This window comes from Lagenorhynchus albirostris, chromosome 11 (assembly GCF_949774975.1).
Source record: "Lagenorhynchus albirostris chromosome 11, mLagAlb1.1, whole genome shotgun sequence".
NCBI classification, from domain to species: domain Eukaryota; kingdom Metazoa; phylum Chordata; class Mammalia; order Artiodactyla; family Delphinidae; genus Lagenorhynchus; species Lagenorhynchus albirostris.
The window spans coordinates 22517710-22535721 of record NC_083105.1 but is presented as its reverse complement, the minus strand read 5'-3'; the positions used below and the strand labels follow the sequence as shown (position 1 = coordinate 22535721).

At 39.2% G+C, this 18012-nt stretch overlaps 1 protein-coding gene across 16 annotated transcripts in view; it reads right to left on the bottom strand.

The window, feature by feature from the left end:
* Positions 1-18012, bottom strand: part of ANKS1B (ankyrin repeat and sterile alpha motif domain containing 1B) — a 1163439-nt gene that overhangs the window by 342820 nt on the left and 802607 nt on the right. For all 16 annotated transcript variants that reach the window (XM_060164617.1, XM_060164618.1, XM_060164622.1 and 13 more), the window contains one exon: positions 64-162. In XM_060164617.1, coding sequence (XP_060020600.1) covers positions 64-162 — 99 coding nt within the window. The remainder of the gene's footprint in view (positions 1-63; positions 163-18012) is intronic.

Here is an 18012-nt window from a genome sequence, read left to right as displayed (position 1 = left end):
GCACACCTGGACTTAAAACCACTGGGACTATATTCAGGGCTAAGGTAATAAAGCATGGCTTACCTTTGGAAGGAGCTGGATTGCCTGTAGAATTCTTTGTCTGTGCCCAGAATTAAGGATTCCAATTTCCAACAGATCTTGATCTTCCATAACATTGCTTCCCTGAAACAAAACCAGAAATGTTATAAATTAAATCAGGCATTTTTACTGTGGGTAAACAATGATTTTCTTAATACAGAGAAAAATAACCAACAAGTGATCTGATTTTTATAGACAAAAACATAGAGTCATTCTTCTGTGAGGGTGAGGTGAGAGTAGATCACCTATATGACTGTGTTGAAGGTTCTGGGAAAGTTTTCTTTCCATCACAAATACTCTCATGGCTTACTATTTATGGTTGGATTATCTGCATTGGGAATTCATTCCTGTGACTCAAAACCTTGTTCCCCTAAAAATGTATATGCTTCTAGGAAGAGTTGTCATTTAAAACTATCAGTGACCTATGCATTGAGGTGAATGAACAAGTTTTTTTTCCCTCTGAAAATAGATTTTGTAAGAAGAGCTGATGGAATAATTGAAGTATACTAGGCAAGTTAAAAGAGAATTAATAATTAATCTTAAATATTGGATGTCAGATACCTGATCAAGATGTGAGGACAGAACAATGAGTAAGATGCAGGTCCCTGCCCTCAACTCTCTATTCCTTCCAGTCCAGTGATGGAAACAGATTGTTCAAAGGCAGTTAGGATGCTGTGAATATGCTATGATGGTGACACATGCTTGGTAGTGTAGAGGGGATCTGGGATATGTTTGCAGGGGAGATGATGTCTAATCAGATGTCTGAAGGATGGTTTGGATTTAGCATTCAAAATGGGAAGGACTAGGAGAAATTATGTGCAATGTCGTGTGGGTAAGAAAGAACACAGTTTACTTGGAAACATCAAGTTCAAGGATAAGTTGGAGAGAGGAGCAAAAGGTAAGTCTGGAAAGATAAGGAAAGGCCAGACTATACAGACGTTGTATGCCACGCTGAGGAATTTAGACTTCATCTTGACCATAATGGGAAGCCTGGACAGATTTTAAGAAAAGGAGTTACATGATGAGATTCCATATTTAGAAGGATCAATTTGTTTTCTGTGCCTGGGCCACAGTTTCCTTACCTATAAAATGATGAGGTTGAGCCACATAATCTCCAAGGATCAGTCTAGTCCTGATACTCTCTGATTTCAATGATTTCTTATTAATATTCCAACACAGAAATTTATTTATTTTGGCTGTGCCATGAGGCTTGTGGGATTTTAGTGCCCTGACGAGGGATCAAACCTGGGCCCTCAGCAATAAGAGGGTGGAGTCCTAACCACTGAACTGCCAGGGAACTCCCTGTAACACAGAAATCTATAAATGGCTTATTTTGTCCCTAAATTTTAGTCTTTTGGAGCTTGCAAGCTAGAGTTTCCCTTTAAATAAATCTATAGAGAAGTTCAAGAATTCAGATCACTGCTTTCTATGGACAAGTCAAAGTCTGTCCTACTAATGTGTGAAATAAAAACACTTATGAATAGAAATTACAGAATACCTATTTATGGAGAGCAGTGGGTACTGATGAATATTTAAAGCAAAGGAGAATGGACTGGAAAGGGCAATCATGGGAGCATGGAGACCATTAGAAGACCACAGTAGTTGTTCTATAGATGATGTGGGCTTAGACTAAGGTAGTGGTCACAGGAGACTGAAAGAAGTGAGTGGATCTGAAAACTATCAAGAAGTTTGACTTGGTGATTGAATGCACAGAATGATGGAGAAACTCAGAATACACATCAGTTCCAGGCTTCAGCAGTAGGGGTGGACCGTGATGCCTTTTCCTGAGAAAGTAAAGGAGGAGGGGCCAGTTTACTATGGTGCAAAGACTAATGTCTTTCCCTGGGCTGGCACAGAACAGATGAATGTAAACAATTTAATATCGGACTATGTTATAAATGGATGAATTGGCTGTTCTTAGAAAGATTAAAGTCATTAGAATGGCATCATAGCTAGGGATTTACAATGGGCGCTCACCAGACAAAAACATTCCACCTACGCATAGTAACATTCCTGTGCTTAAGCTACTCTGGCCACCTTGGAGAAGGCAGAACTACGCAGGTAGAGCAGCATGATAATAAAAGCCTAATGCTAACAAATAAGCCAGTCTTGGGAGTATGCCACAGGAAACACTGCTCTCAGAAATTACTCAGTGCACACAATAGGGCATGGCTAAGGATATAAATGACTTCATTTTGAGAAAGCGTTATTATTTTCAGAAATGGACTAGTGTGTCATGAGTGGGATATATGATGCCATTCTGTGTTTGACTTTCACTCTTTAAGGGGTTTTCCAAAGGAGTTAAAAGGCCCTTAAAAAACAAAAACAAAAACAAAAAACTTTGGCCACCTATGTATTAGATCATTATCTGGTTTTCCACTGGCTAAATTACCAGTCCACAACTTAAGCTTATACAAAATATAGAACCTGGGTTCTTTACACAAACACAAAACATACCAGGATGCTATAGTCTGATTTAGCTACTATCTATAGGTAATACTGAAAACTTGATTTCAGTGTTTGAATACTAAAATGATTTAAAAAAATTAATCCTTAAATCATAAACAATACGAAAAGACAACCCTCAGAATGGGAGAGAATATTTGCAAATGAAGCAACTGACAAAGGATTAATCTCCAAAATTTACAAGCAGCTCAAAATCAAAAAACAAACAACCCAATCCAAAAATCGGCAGAAGACCTAAACAGACATTTCTCCAAAGAAGATATACAGATTGCCAACAAACACACGAAAGGATGCTCAACATCACTAATCATTAGAGAAATGCAAATCAAAACTACCATTAGGTATCACGTCACACTGGTCAGAATGGCCGTCATCAAAAAATCTATAAACAAAAATGCTGGAGAGGGTGTGGAGAAAAGGGAACCCTCTTGCACTATTGGTGGGAATGTAAACTGATACAGCCACTATGGAGAACAGTATGGAGGTTCCCTAAGAAACTAAAAATAGAACTACCATACAACCCAGCAATCCCACTGGGCATATACCCTGCAAAAGCCATAATTCAAAAAGAGTCATGTACCAAAATGTTCATTGCAGCTCTATTTACAATAGCCAGGACATGGAAGCAACCTAAGTGTCCCATCAACAGATGAATGGATAAAGAAGATGTGGCACATATATACAATGGAATATTACTCAGTCATAAAAGGAAATGAAATTGAGTTATTTGTAGTGAGGTGGATGGACCTAGAGTCTGTCATACAGAGTGAAGTAAGGCAGAAAGAGAAAAACAAACACAGTATGCTAACACATATATACGGAATCTAAAAAAAAAAAAAGGTCATGAAGAACCTAGGGGCAGAGGAGCTTCAAGATGGCAGAATAGTAAGTCGTGGAGATCACCTTCCTCTCCACAGATACATCAGAAATACATATACATGTGGAACAACTACTACAGAACACCTACTGAATGCTGGCAGAAGACCTCAGACCTCCCCAAAGGCAAGAAACTCCCCACGTACCTGGGTAAGGCAAAAGAAAAAAAAGAGACAAAAGAATAGGGTCGGGACCTGCACCAGTGGGAGGGAGCTGTGAAGGAGGAAAGGTTTCCACACACTAGGAAGCCCCTTTGCGGGCGGATACTGCGGGTGGTGGAGGTGGGTGGGGAGCTTCGGGGCCATACTGCGGGTGGCGGAGGTGGGAGGGAAGCTTCAGGGCCGCGGAGGAGACTGCAGCAACAGGGGTGCGGAGGACAAAGAGGAGAGATTCCCGCACAGAGGATCGGTGCCGACCAGCACTCACCAGGCCGAGAGGCTTGTCTGATCACCCGCTGGGATGGGCGGGGGCTGGGAGCTGACGCTCGGGCTTCAGAGGTCAGACGCCAGGGAGAGGACTGGGGTTGGCGGCGTGAACACAGCCTGAAGGGGCTAGTGCACCATGGCTAGCCGGGAGGGAGTCCGGGAAAAAGTCTGGAGCTGCCAAAGAGGCAAGAGACTTTTTCTTCCCTCTGTTTCCTGGTGATCGATGAGAGGGGATTAAGAGCACCGCTTAAATGAGCTCCAGAGACAGGCGAGAGCCACGGCTATCAGCGCGAACCCCAGAGACGGGCACGAGATGCTAAGGCTGCTGCTGCAGCCACCAAGGGGCCTGTGTGCGAGCACAGGTCACTGTCCACACCCCCCTTGCGGGGAGCCTGTGCAGCCCGCCACTGCCAGGGTCCCGGGATCCAGGGACAACTGCCCCGGGAGAATGCACGGCGCACCTCAGGCAGGTGCAACGTCACGCCGGCCTCTGCTGCCGCAGGGTCGCCCCGCATCCGTTCCCCTCCCTCCCCTCAGCCTGAGTGAGCCGGAAACCCGAATAAGCTGCTCCTTTAACCCCGTCCTGGCTGAGAGAAGAACAGACGGCCTCAGGCGACCTACACGCAAAGACGGGTCCAAATCCAAAGCTGAAACCCCGGAGCTGTGCGAACAAAGAAGAGAAAGGGAAATTTCTCCCAGCAGCCTCAGAAGCAGCGGATTAAAGCTCCACAATCAACTTGATGTACCCTGCATCTGTGGAATAACTGAATAGACAACGAATCATCCCAAATGGAGGAGGTGGACTTTGGGAGCAACGATATATATATATATTTTTTCCCTTTTTCTCTTTTTGTGGGTGTGTATGTGTATGCTTCTGTGTGTGATTTTGTCTGTATAGCTTTGCTTTTACCATTTGTCCTAGGGTTCTGCCTGTTTTATTATTTTTCACATAAAAATACTTTTTTCTTAATAATTATTTTTTATTTTAATAACGTTATTTTATTTTAATTTAATTTATTTTATTTTATCTTCTTCTTTCTTTCTTTCTTTCTTTTTTTCCTCCCTTTTATTCTGAGCCGTGTGGAGGACAGGCTCCTGGTGCTCCAGCCAGGCATCAGGGCTGTGCCACTGAGGGGGGAGAACCAAGTTCAGGACACTGGTCCACCAGAGACCTCCCAGCTCCACATAATATCAAATGGCGAAAATCTCCCAGAGATCTCCATCTCAACGCCAAGACCCAGCTCCACTCAACGACCAGCAAGCTACAGTGATGGACACCCTATGCCAAACAACTAGCAAGACAGGAACAGAACCCCATCCATTAGCACAGAGGCTGCCTAAAATCATAAAAAGGCCACAGACATGCTCAAACACATCTCCAGACATGGACTGGCCCACCAGAAAGACAAGATCCAGCCTCATCCACCAGAACACAGGCACTAGTCCTCTCCACCAGGAAGCCTACACAACCCACTGAACCAATCTTAGCCACTGGAGACAGACACCAAAAACAATGGGAACTAAGAACCTGCAGCCGGCGAAAAGGAGACCCCCAAACACAGTAAGTTAAGCAAAATGAGAAGACAGAGAAACACACAGTAGGTGAAGGTGCAAGGCAAAAACCCATCAGACCGAACAAATGAAGAGGAAATAGGCAGTCTACCTGAAAAAGAATTCAGAATAATGGCAGTAAAGATGATCCAAAATCTTGGAAATAGAATGGAGAATATACAAGAAATGTTTAACAAGGACCTAGAAGAACTAAAGAGCAAACAAACAGTGATTAACAACACAATAAATGAAATTAAAAATTCTCTAGAAGGGATCAATAGCAGAATAACGGAGGCAGAAGAACGGATTAAGTGACCTGGAAGATAAAATAGTGGCAATATCTACTGCAGAGCAGAATAAAGAAAAAAGAATGAAAAGAATTGAGGACAGTCTCAGAGACCTCTGGGACAACATTAAACACACCAACATTTGAATTATAGGGGTCCCAGAAGAAGAAGAGAAAAAGAAAGGGATTGAGAAAATATTTGAAGAGATTAAAGTTGAAAACTTCCCTAATATGGGAAAGGAAATAGTTAACGAAGTCCAGGAAGCACAGAGAGTCCCAAACAGGATAAATCCAAGGAGAAACATGCCAAGACACATATTAATCAAACTATCAAAAATTAAATACACAGAAAAATATTAAAAGCAGCAAGGGCAAAACAACAAATAACATACAAGGGAATTCCCATAAGGTTAACAGCTGATCTTTCAGCAGAAACTCTGCAAGCCAGAAGGGAGTGGCAGGACATATTTAAAGTGATGAAAGGGAAAAACCTACAACCAAGATTACTCTGCCCAGCAAGGATCTCATACAGGTTTCATGGAGAAATTAAGACCTTTACAGACAAGCAAAAGCTAAGAGAATTCAGCACCGTGAAACCAGCTTTACAACAAATGCTAAAGGAACTTCTCTATGCAGGAAACACAAGGGAAGGAAAAGACCTACAATAACAAACCCAAAACAATTAAGAAAATGGTAAGAGGAACATACATATCGATAATTACCTTAAATGTAAATGGATTAAATGCTCCAACCAAAAGACATAGATTGGCTGCATGGATACAAAAACAAGACCCATATATATGCTGTCTACAAGAGACCCACTTCAGGCCTAGGGACACATACAGACTGAAAGTGAGGGGATGGGAAAAGAAATTCCATGCAAATGGAAATCAAAAGAAAGCTGGAGTAGCAATTCTCATATCAGACAAAATTGACTTTAAAACAAAGACTATTACAATAGAAAAAGAAGGACACTACATAATGATCAAGGGACCAATCCAGGAAGAAGTTATAACAATTGTAAATATTTATGCACCCAACATAGGAGCACCTCAATACATAAGGCAAATGCTAACAGCCATAAAAGGGAAAATCGGTAGTAACACAATCATAGTAGGGGACTTTAACACCACACTTTCACCAATGGACAGATCATCCAAAATGAAAATAAATAAGGAAACACAAGCTTTAAATGATACATTAAACAAGATCGACTCAATTGACATTTATAGGACATTCCATCCAAAAACAATAGAATACACATTCTTCTCAAGTGCTCATGGAACATTCTCCAGGATAGATCATATTTTGGGTCACAAATCAAGCCTTGGTGAATTTAAGAAACTTGAAATCATATCAGATATCTTTTCTGACCACAACGCTATGAGCCTTGATATCAATTACAGGAAAAAATCTGTAAGAAATATAAACACATGGAGGCTAAACAACACACTACTTAATAACCAAGAGATCACTGAAAAAATCAGAGAGGAAATCAAAAAATACCTAGAAACAAATGAGAATGAAATCACTATGACCCAAAACCTATGGGATGCAGCAAAAGCAGTTCAAAGAGGGAAGTTTATAGCAATACAATCCTACCTTAAGAGACAAGAAACATCTAAAATAAACAACCTAACCTTACACCAAAAGCAATTAAGAGAGAGAAAACAAAAACCCCCCACAGATCACGAAGGAAAGAAATCATAAAGATCAGATAAGAAATAAAGGAACAAGAAATGAAGGAAACGATAGCAAAGATCAATAAAACTAAATGCTGGTTCTTTGAGAAGATAAACAAAATTGATAAACCATTAGCCAGACTCATCAAGAAAAAAAGGGAGAAGAATCAGATCAATAGAATTAGAAATGAAAAAGGAGAAGTAACAACTGACACTGGAGAAATACAAAGGATCATGAGAGATTACTACAAGCAACTATATGCCAATAAAATGGACAACCTAGAAGAAATGGACAAATTCTTAGAAATGCAGAACCTTCCGAGACTGAACCAGGAAGAAATAGAAAATATGAACAGACCAATCACAAGCACTGAAATTGAAACTGTGATTAAATATCTTCTAACAAACAAAAGCCCAAGACCAGATGGCTTCACAGGCAAATTCTATCAAACATTTAGAGAAGAGCTAACACCTATGCTTCTCAAACTCTTCCAAAATATAGCAGAGGGAGGAAGACTCCCAAACTCATTCTACGAGGCTACCATCACTCTGATATCAAAACCAGACAAAGCTGTCACAAAACTACAGGCCAATATCAGTGATAACATAGATGCAAAAATCCTCAACAAAATACTAGCAAACAGAATCCAACAGCACATTAAAAGGATCATACACTATGATCAAGTGGGGTTTATCCCAGGAATGCAAGGCTTCTTCATATATGCAAATCAATCAACATGATACACCATGTTAACAAATTGAAGGAGAAAAACCATATGATCATCTCAATAGATGCAGAAAAAGCTTTCGACAAAATTCAACACCAATTTATGATAAAAACCCTCCAGAAAGTAGGCATAGAGGGAACTTACCTGAACGTAATAAAGGCCATATATGACAAACCCACAGCCAACATCATACTCAATGGTGAAAAACTGAAACCATTTCCACTAAGATCAGGAACAAGAGAAGGTTGCCCACTCTTACCACTATTATTCAACATAATTTTGGAAGTTTTAGCCACAGCAGTCAGAGAAGAAAAAGAAATAAAAGGAATCCAAATTGGAAAAGAAGAAGTAAAGCTGTCACTGTTTGCAGATGACATGATACTATACATAGAGAATCCTAAAGATGCTACCAGAAAACTACTAGAGCTAATCAATGAATTTGGTAAAGTAGCAGGATACAACATTAATGCACAGAAATCTCTTGCATTCCTATACACTAATGATGAAAAATCTGAAAGTGAAATTAAGAAAACACTCTCATTTACCATTGCAACAAAAAGAATAAAATATCTAGGAATAAACCTACCGAGGAAGACAAAGACCTGTATGCAAAAATTATAAGACACTGATGAAAGAAATTAAAGATGATACAAATAGATGTAGAGGTATACCATGTTCTTGGATTGGAAGAATCAACATTGTGAAAATGACTCTACTACCCAAAGGAATCTACAGATTCAATGCAATCCCTATGAAAATACCACTGGCATTTTTCACAGAAATAGAACAAAAAATTTCACAATTTGTATGGAAACACAAGAGACCCCGAATAGCCAAAGCAATCTTGGGAAAGAAAAACGGAGCTGGAGGAATCAGACTTCCTGACTTCAGACTTACTACAAAGCTACGGTAATCATGACAGTATGGTACTGGCAGAGAAACAGAAATATAGATCCACGGAACAGGAGAGAAAGCCCAGAGATAAACCCACACACATACGGTCACCTTATCTTTGATAAAGGAGGCAAAAGTATACAGTGGAGAAAAGACAGCCTCTTCAATAAGTGGTGCTGGGAAAACTGGACAGCTACATATAAAAGAATGAAATTACAACACTCCCTAACACCATACACAAAAATAAACTCAAAATGGATTAAAGACCTAAATGTAAGGCCAGACACTATCAAACTCTTAGAGGAAAACATAGGCAGAACACTCTATGACATAAATCACAGCAAGATCCTTTTTGACCCACCTCCAAGAGCAATGGAAATGAAAACAAAAATAAACAAATGGGACCTAATGAAACTTAAGAACTGTTGCACAGCATAGGAAACCATAAACAAGACAAAAAGACAACCCTCAGAATAGGAGAAAATATTTGCAAACAAAGCAATGGACAAAGGATTAATCTCCAAAATTTACAAGAAGCTCATGCAGCTCAATATTAAAAAAACAAACAACCCAATCTAAAAATGGGCAGAAGACCTAAATAGACATTTCTGCGAAGAAGATATACAGATTGCAACAGACACATGAAAGAATGCTCGACATCATTAATCATTAGAGAAATTCAAATCAAAACTACCATGAGATATCATCTCACACTGGTCAGAATGGCCATCATCAAAAAATCTACAAACACTAAATGCTGGAGAGGGTGTAGAGAAAAGGGAACCCTCTTGCAGTGTTGGTGGGAATGGAAATTGATACAGCCATTATGGAGAACAGTATGGAGGTTCCTTAAAAAACTAAAAATAGAACTACCATACAACCGAGCAATCCCCCTACTGGGCATATACCCTGAGAAAACCATAATTCAAAAAGAGTCATGTACCACAATGTTCATTGCAGCTCTATTTACAATAGCCAGGACGTGGAATCAACCGAAGTGTTCATCAATAGATGAATGAATGAAGAAGATGTGGCACATATATACAAGGGAATATTACTCAGCCATAAGAAGGAACGAAACTGAGTTATTTGTAGTGAGGTGGATGGACCTAGAGACTGTTACAGAGTGAAGTAAGTCAGAAAGAGAAAAAGAAATAGCACATATATATGGCATCTAAAAAAAGAAAAAAAAAGGTCATGAAGAATCTAGGTGCAAGACAGGAATAAAGATGCAGACCTACTAGAGAATGGACTTGAGGATACAGCGAGGGGGAAGGGTAAGCTCGGACAAAGTGAGAGAGTTGAATGAACATACATACACTACCAAACGTAAAACAGAATGCTAGTGTGAAGCAGCCACATAGCACAGGGAGATCAGCTCGGTGCTTTTTGACCACCTAGAGGGGTGGGATAGGGAGGGTGGGAGGGAGGGAGATGCAAGAGGGAAGAGGTATGGGGACATATGTTTATGTATAACTGATTCACTTTGTTATAAAGCAGAAACTAACACACCATTGTAAAGCGATTATACTACAATAAAGATGTTAAAAAAATAAATGTTAAAAAGTAAATAAATAAAATGGTCAATTTTAATTTGGAAAAAAAAAAAAGAACCTGGGGCAAGAGGGGAATAAAGATATAAAGATGCAGACATATTAGAGAATGGTCTTGAGGATATGGGGAGGGGGAGGTGTAAGCTGGGAGAAAGTGAGAAAGTGGCATGGACATATATACACTACCAAATGTAAAATAGATAGCTAGTGGGAAGCAGCCGCATAGCACAGGGAAATCAGCTCGGAGCTTTGTGACCACCTACAGGGGTGGGATAAGGAGGGTGGGAGGGAGGGATACGCAAGACAGAGGGGATATGGGGAGGTATGTATATGTATAACTGATTCACTTTGTTATAAAGCAGAAACTAACACACTATTGTAAAGCAATTATACTCCAATAATGATGTTTTAAAAAAAATGAACAACAAAAAATACACATTAAAAAATATTTAAACTTTAGAGACCACTGTTCTTCCTCTAAACCACCACCTTATCTATCTTCAGTAAGTGAGGAAACATTTTGAAGAACTGTAGGGAAGTTAGACAACTTCTCTTTGGGTCAAATATCCTAGCATACAGGACAATTACCAAACACTTTTGAAAAATGAGCGAAAACTGTGAAACGCACAATGCAAATGGTGAGAATGTGCCCAAGAGGAAACGGTCATAGTTGTGGAAATGTAAAGAAAAGGATTCACTGGCCCCAGTGAGGTATTCCGTTGGAAATTTTCTATTTTCTTTCTTATTGTAATATATAGGGATAGCAAAAATGTCCTGGTGCATCATCTAGCCAGTCTTTTTTCAAAATAGCACCAGGCTTGGAGTCTAAAGACCTGGGTCCAGGTCTTATCTGGGTAAACACGGCTAAGTCATATATTGTTTCTGAGGCTTGTGGTCCTCACCCATAAAATGAAGCCATTTAACAAACACCCATTCAGTTCTAAAATGCTATGATTTCAGTCATGCCCAATTTTTGGTTAGTATCGTTCTATGTAAATATAGATTGTATAATTTGAAACTACATTTTAGTGTTTCAGAACTTGTAACTTAAATTGTTTTAAGGAGTAATTATAGAGAAGTGCAAGAATGCATTTTTTTTTTGACAAATCAATCTCAGTACTAGGAACTTACAAAATTTCTTATAAGGAGAAATCAGAGAATACCTTGTTTTTGTAGTATCATGGCTTCTCACAGATTTTCAGAGAAAAATCACATGTTTCAAATCTTGCAACTAACCATTTTGCTTGTACTTGGGTAACAGCTGTGCTATCGAGGACAATAAAAATTTCCATTCTTTCTAGGGAGCTACAGTTGACTCTCTTATTATCATTTGCCTTCACTGAATGTTAGAAAATCTCAGGTTAATTCCTTTTTTTCTCAATAAAAGCTGAACATACAGTCTAGCTTTCTCTTTCTTCCATCCATTTTTCACACGACTGTCAGATCAGTGGTGTCTGGAGTAGAGTTCTATCAGGTCTGTCTTCTACCTAACCACCTATCACACTGCACTCTCTACCCCCTTATCTCCTTGTACACATGATGTCTCTATTTGTTCATCTCCCATTTACTCCTCAACCCACCCCAATAGGCTTTTACCCCCATTAACTCCATAGAACTTCTCCATGAAATGTTAAGAATGACCTCTCAATTGCTGTATCTAGTTGATTCTTTTCAATCCTGACTTCAAGGATTCATTGGCCACATGTGGCTGGTGGCTACATATTGGCTAATGCAAATATAGAACATTTCTGTCATCAGAGAATGTTCTATTAGACAGTGCCTCTCTACAGTCAAAGACATGAAAACTGTAGTTGAATCACATAAATGGGGCAATAACGAGGATGTGACAGGGAATCAAAACAGGCAGGCAAACAAACTCATGAATCATTCTCAGGACATAACTGATGTTCCTGTTAGTCAAAGTTCATGAACATTAAATTTAGAATCTTTAGCAAATTCTCTTCTAATTTTTCAGTCATTAAAACAAATTAGTAGCTGGTTCTACTTTCATTAGTGTTTCTTCATTATGGGGCTAGAAATCTATGCTACCAAAATGACAAGTCCAATTGAGAAATTATTCACTATATTCTTAGCATGCTACCAGGCACATGGCACAGACATTTAAGGAATAATAATCAGGAGGTAAAGTTGTTTAGTTAATGACTTTCTAAAAGGATCAAAGTCCCAAGGCAGTGTTCTTAGAACAGCTGTTTTTTCACTGACAGGAAATGTCTAATCCAGGGCGTCTTTGTTGCTTTCTTAAGTCATGGAATGAAGAAAAGTAATGTAATATTTTATGCACTAAGAGTTGAAAGCTGAAGTTTCTATGACCATGGGGAGAATATCTTATGTATTGGATTTTTTCAACTGTGATAAACTAATAAGATGACCAAGTAGAATAAAAAGCAGTGCTTCGTACTTAATGATCCATTTGAAGTAGAATAGCTATTTATTGAAATCATTTCTCAGAAGTATCTCTGCTGATCTTTTCTGTCTCTGAGAATTTCAGCTTGAAAAGTTCTCGTTTTCATAACCTTAATGTCATATCATATTCATTTAGAAGCCTTTCCTTCACATTGCATATTATATAAAATGCTAAGGAAACATATTTAAGGACCAGAGAGAACTGGTTTCTTCTTATTATAAGCTTGAGTTGGATGTTATTTATTCTCTTCAGTTCAAGACTGAAAAAAATCAGTAAGATACTATTGATTGGAGGAGATTTCTTTTGCTCTATAATTAACTAAATTAGATTCTTCTTTACAGTTTGTGTGGCCTTAAATATTTAAAATAGAATATTTCGGTAGTAGAATGAATGATACCACGATCTTGCAAATTCACACATGGAAAAACATATTTTAGTTTATTTTTAATATAGCTTTTTTACAGCATAAACGGTGGTATAAAACATAGTGGTATAAAACTATATATGATTTTCTTGGAATAACAATGCTACCTTAAGCTTCTATAAAGATTTTGAGTCACTTTGATATCAGTTTATAGGTAAATGCAATGTATGTCTTTGCTGCATGATAACGATAATAACTACCGTGATAAATACCAGATTTATAATCCCTTATCAGTGTTGGAACAAAGCTTTATTTAGTTTATCAGACAGAAACATGAGTTACCATAAGTGATCAGATAATGAATGATGTGCTTCTTCCAATTTTAATTCCCTCTCTCACATTAATGAAACGGCAGTAGAAGAAAATATTGTAGTGTGTATATTTATTTATTTATTTATTTATTTATTTTGCGGTACACGGGCCTCTCACTGTTGTGGCCTCTCCTGTTGCGGAGCACAGGCTCCGGACGCGCAGGCTCAGCGGCCATGGCTCACGGGCCCAGCCGCTCCGTGGCATGTGGGATCCTCCCGGACCGGGGCACGAACCCATGTCCTCTGCATCGGCAGGCGGACTCTCAACCACTGCACCACCAGGGAAGCCCTGTAGTATATTTTTTACATCTCTATCTTAGCCTTCCATTTTAACATATCCTGTCTACTGCAGTGGAATTTCTTGTTCACAACTTAACTAAATTTCCATGTTTTTAGCTTATGAAGAAAGTTTCCTAGATTTTTTAGACCACATGAATTACTGATTCAAATAAATGTCACATCGCTGAGCAATAAGTTAGAAATCATCTATATATATATGCAAGTTCTATATTTGAATAAATAAACTATATCTTAGACTTGTTTCTTACTGTTAGCATTTAACAGTTCACATGATTATCATGAGTTTTATACAACCAATTTTTTCCTTTTTATTTTTCAAGACTTTTTCCCCTTTGAAACATCTATTCTGAAGCTACAGAGAGAGAGAGAGGGAAAGGGAATTTAAGTAATCAGTTATGCATTTCTTAAAGCATTGAGCAAGGTTTGGTGATATCATAAATTAAAATTATGATTCATTTGCAACATGTGTTAGAATTATGTGTATTTATTAAAGACTGTCTTTGGTCAAAAATTTCATAGTGGCAAAAGAGGAAGACTATTCATTTTTCAGGATGTTAATCCACAATTCACACAAGAAAGAAGAAAAGCTGATGTGAAAAAAACTTATTTGTATGTTCTTACTTTTTTCCTGATACATACATACGAAAATATAAAGCATATGAACACCTATTGTCTTCTATTTTCCCATTAATGGCAGTTGGTGTAAGTTAGCATAAAGTAAATTGCACACGTATTGAGTTCTTGTGCCAGGCTCTGTTCTAAATGCCTTAGATATATTACCTTATTTAATTCTCACAACAACTCTCTGAGGTAGGTACTTAAATAACTTGCTCCCAATAGCTGACAGGAGTCTTTCTCATAACTATCATCTGACACCGCCTCCAGTGGGGTTAGTGCAGGAGAGAAAAGGTTCAGTAAAAAAAACGTGGTTAGACCTAAACCGTTTGTATTTTACTTTGAACCATGTGAAATTCACATTTGAAAGCAAATGTTCTAAAGTATTTTTTATGTTTGGTTTTACAGAGTTTAAGCAATGATGAATCCCTCTTTATAGAAGAGCATTTGGAAAGCCATCTGACCTATTCCTCCCTCCTCTGCTCCAGTTCTTTCTGTTCACTGAATCATGGAATCAGGGTTGGCAGGGACCTGGGTTTTTTCTAGTCTAAATGTTCCCTAACTAACTGCAAAGCTTTAACTTGCCTCTCTCTTTTGAAGCGTGGTGTCTAGCTGGGTTACGCCATTCCCAAAGGGGTAGGGCGGACATTAAATGCTTAAAATGGTCTTTTCCAGCAGCTGAGTCTGAGCAGGGGGTGGGAAAAGGATTGGGGGGACTCCTCGGTCCTACTCGTTTAGCTCCAACTGTACTGCGGACTGAGTGTGACAGGAGAGCTATTAGAAGAACATGCCAAAAGTGGAGATGAAAGGAAAACAGTTAGCAGCTGTCCTGTGTCCTTTTCCAATCACAAGCTGTAAAGTTAAAAAAAAATTTTTTTTCCTTGGGTAGGCTGTACATAATCTTGGCAGGTATCTAAGTTTTGTTCTTCTATCTAACATGCTGAACATTTCCCAGTGCCTCACAAGAGCAAAGTGAGCAGCGATTAGGTTAGGTTGGACCCCCTGCTCTTAACAGAAGAGGAACATAGAACCTTTGTATTTACAGCAGACTCCTCTTGCAGATGACCTCTCGCTGGTGATGCAGAACTCCAGAAGGAAAGGCTCCTCCTGGAGAAGCAAAATTTGCTCCTGGGTATGACCAGCACAGCCACACACAGGAAAAAGTGCCAAAAATGATTCATAGTTAACTACTGGCCATCAACCAGTCACTAAGTACTAGATACTCTGCCCTTCTATTTATAAACCTTCCAACGATCTTCTACTGTAAGTGGTAGTATCTTCATTTCATAGACAAGGAAACTGAGTCTCAGAGCTATGAAGCAACGTAGCCAGGTTTACATGGTTAGTATGTGGTAGATTTGTGATCAGTGTTTTATTCAGTCAGACTCTGATGCTCATGCTTCTTCCACTACAGAAAGAGAGCCAAGTGTTTAGTAGGGTACCTTTTCTGGATGCAGATTCCAGTCAAACAGGCGTGTTACACTGCCAAGAAGTAACTCCCATGACCCTATTTTCACACACAGCCTTACGTGTATATTGACACACCATTAAGAGTGACTGCCATGGTTTCTCCAACACATTTTATTGCAAATATATTATTTACCTCCTGAAAGGTCAAGTGGTTAGTTCTCCTTCCAACTACCTTAGTGTAAGCTAGAACCAAGCATGTTAATATAAGTGATCCAGGGTGTTCCTGGCTAAAGCACCAAGTAACTTGCCATGTTCTGAACCAGGATGATGCTGGGAGGTGGGGAATGACAACACGGCATTGAGTTGGTACTTGTCAGCTCTTCTGCAGAGCCTTGTCAAACTCTCTGGCTGGTCAACTGGGAAAGTAAAGTTCTCAGGGTCAGAGCCATGTTTGGGTAATTTTCCTGTAGGTCTCTTTCAAAGCCAGGATTTAGGAGGGAAGATGTCTAAAAAGGAAATAATAAAGTAGAGGATGTCCAAGAATGTATTAAGGACATTTATGTTCCTAACTTAACATGTTCTGAATCCAGAGAGAAGAGGGTGAGTTGCAGTCCCTTGAGAAGGAGCCTGTGATGGTGAAGGTGGATAATTTAGCCCTCTGGGAACTGGTAGGCCAGTAATAAAGGCAACTCATTAGTCCTTCAAACAGATGGTGCTCTCAAGGACCAGACATTTCCAGATTTAAGGATGATAAGGTCTTCTGACACTGAGAGCTATACATGGAAATAGCCAAATAAACATAAAAGGAGAGGAGGAAAGAGGAAGAGAAAGGCAGGGAGAGAGGGAAGGAGAGAGAGAAAGCGTTGCTTATTAAGGGTGAAGGTGGTAGTGAGGGAAGTAGGGTTGCCAGATAAAAGATAGAAATTCCAATTTAACTGGGATCGTGTATTTTTCTTTGCTGAATCTGGCAGCCTTAGAAAGGAGGCCACTGAATTCTGGAAACAAACTGGCAGAGCCTAGTCCAGAGTCAAAGCTACCACGGAGGTAGGACCTCCACTCATTTATTTATTCAACATATATTTGTTCAATTAATATTTTGTGAGCACTTACTATGTGCCAGGCACTGGGCCAGGTCCTGGGATACACTGAGAATAGGACAGCAAGATCCCTCTACTTTTGGAGTTTACTGTCTAGTGGGGAAAACAGAAAAATAACCTAATAAAAATAATACAAGTAATTATCAGTTAGCAAAGTTTTATATATGCCAAGCACTATTAAGTGCTCTGCCTTGTTGATTGCTCACAACAACCCCTGAGGTTGGTACAATTATTACCCTGATTTGCAGATGAAGCATTGAAGACAGGGAGAACCTAATAATCTGTCCAAGGTCACACAGTTAGTAAAAACTGCTATAAAGAACATCAATACAGTGCTGTGATTAAAAAGAAAAAATTACAAGGGAGACTTATGTTAAGTGGCATGTAAACTAAGACATGAAGGATTAGAAGGAGCAACCCAACCCTGACAGGAGCCATTAGAAGGGAATTCCAGGCAAAAGGAACAGAAGCGGCAAAAGCACTGAGGTGAGAAGAGAGCCAGGCATATTCTAGGAACAGATGGATGGCTAGTAAGATTGGAATTTAGTGGTTAAAGGCTAGTAAGATGACTTTGAGGGGGAAACAGGGCATAGATAATGCAGGGCCTTACAGATCCTGATAAGGACCCTGGTTTTATTCTAAACGCAATGGAAAACATTGAAGGACATAAACTGTCTTGCATTTTTTTAATGTGCTCTGGCTATGGTGTGAAGTATGGATGGAGGAATTGGGTGATATGGAAGTTGAGTTCCACAACCAAAATTGAAACAACAGCCCCAAAATCTGAGGAAAAGGTGATAAAATATGACGTGTTGAGAGGGAATGGGGGACAGGCAACATAGGGGTAAGAGGTACAAACTATTCTGTATAAAATCAGCTACAAGGATATAT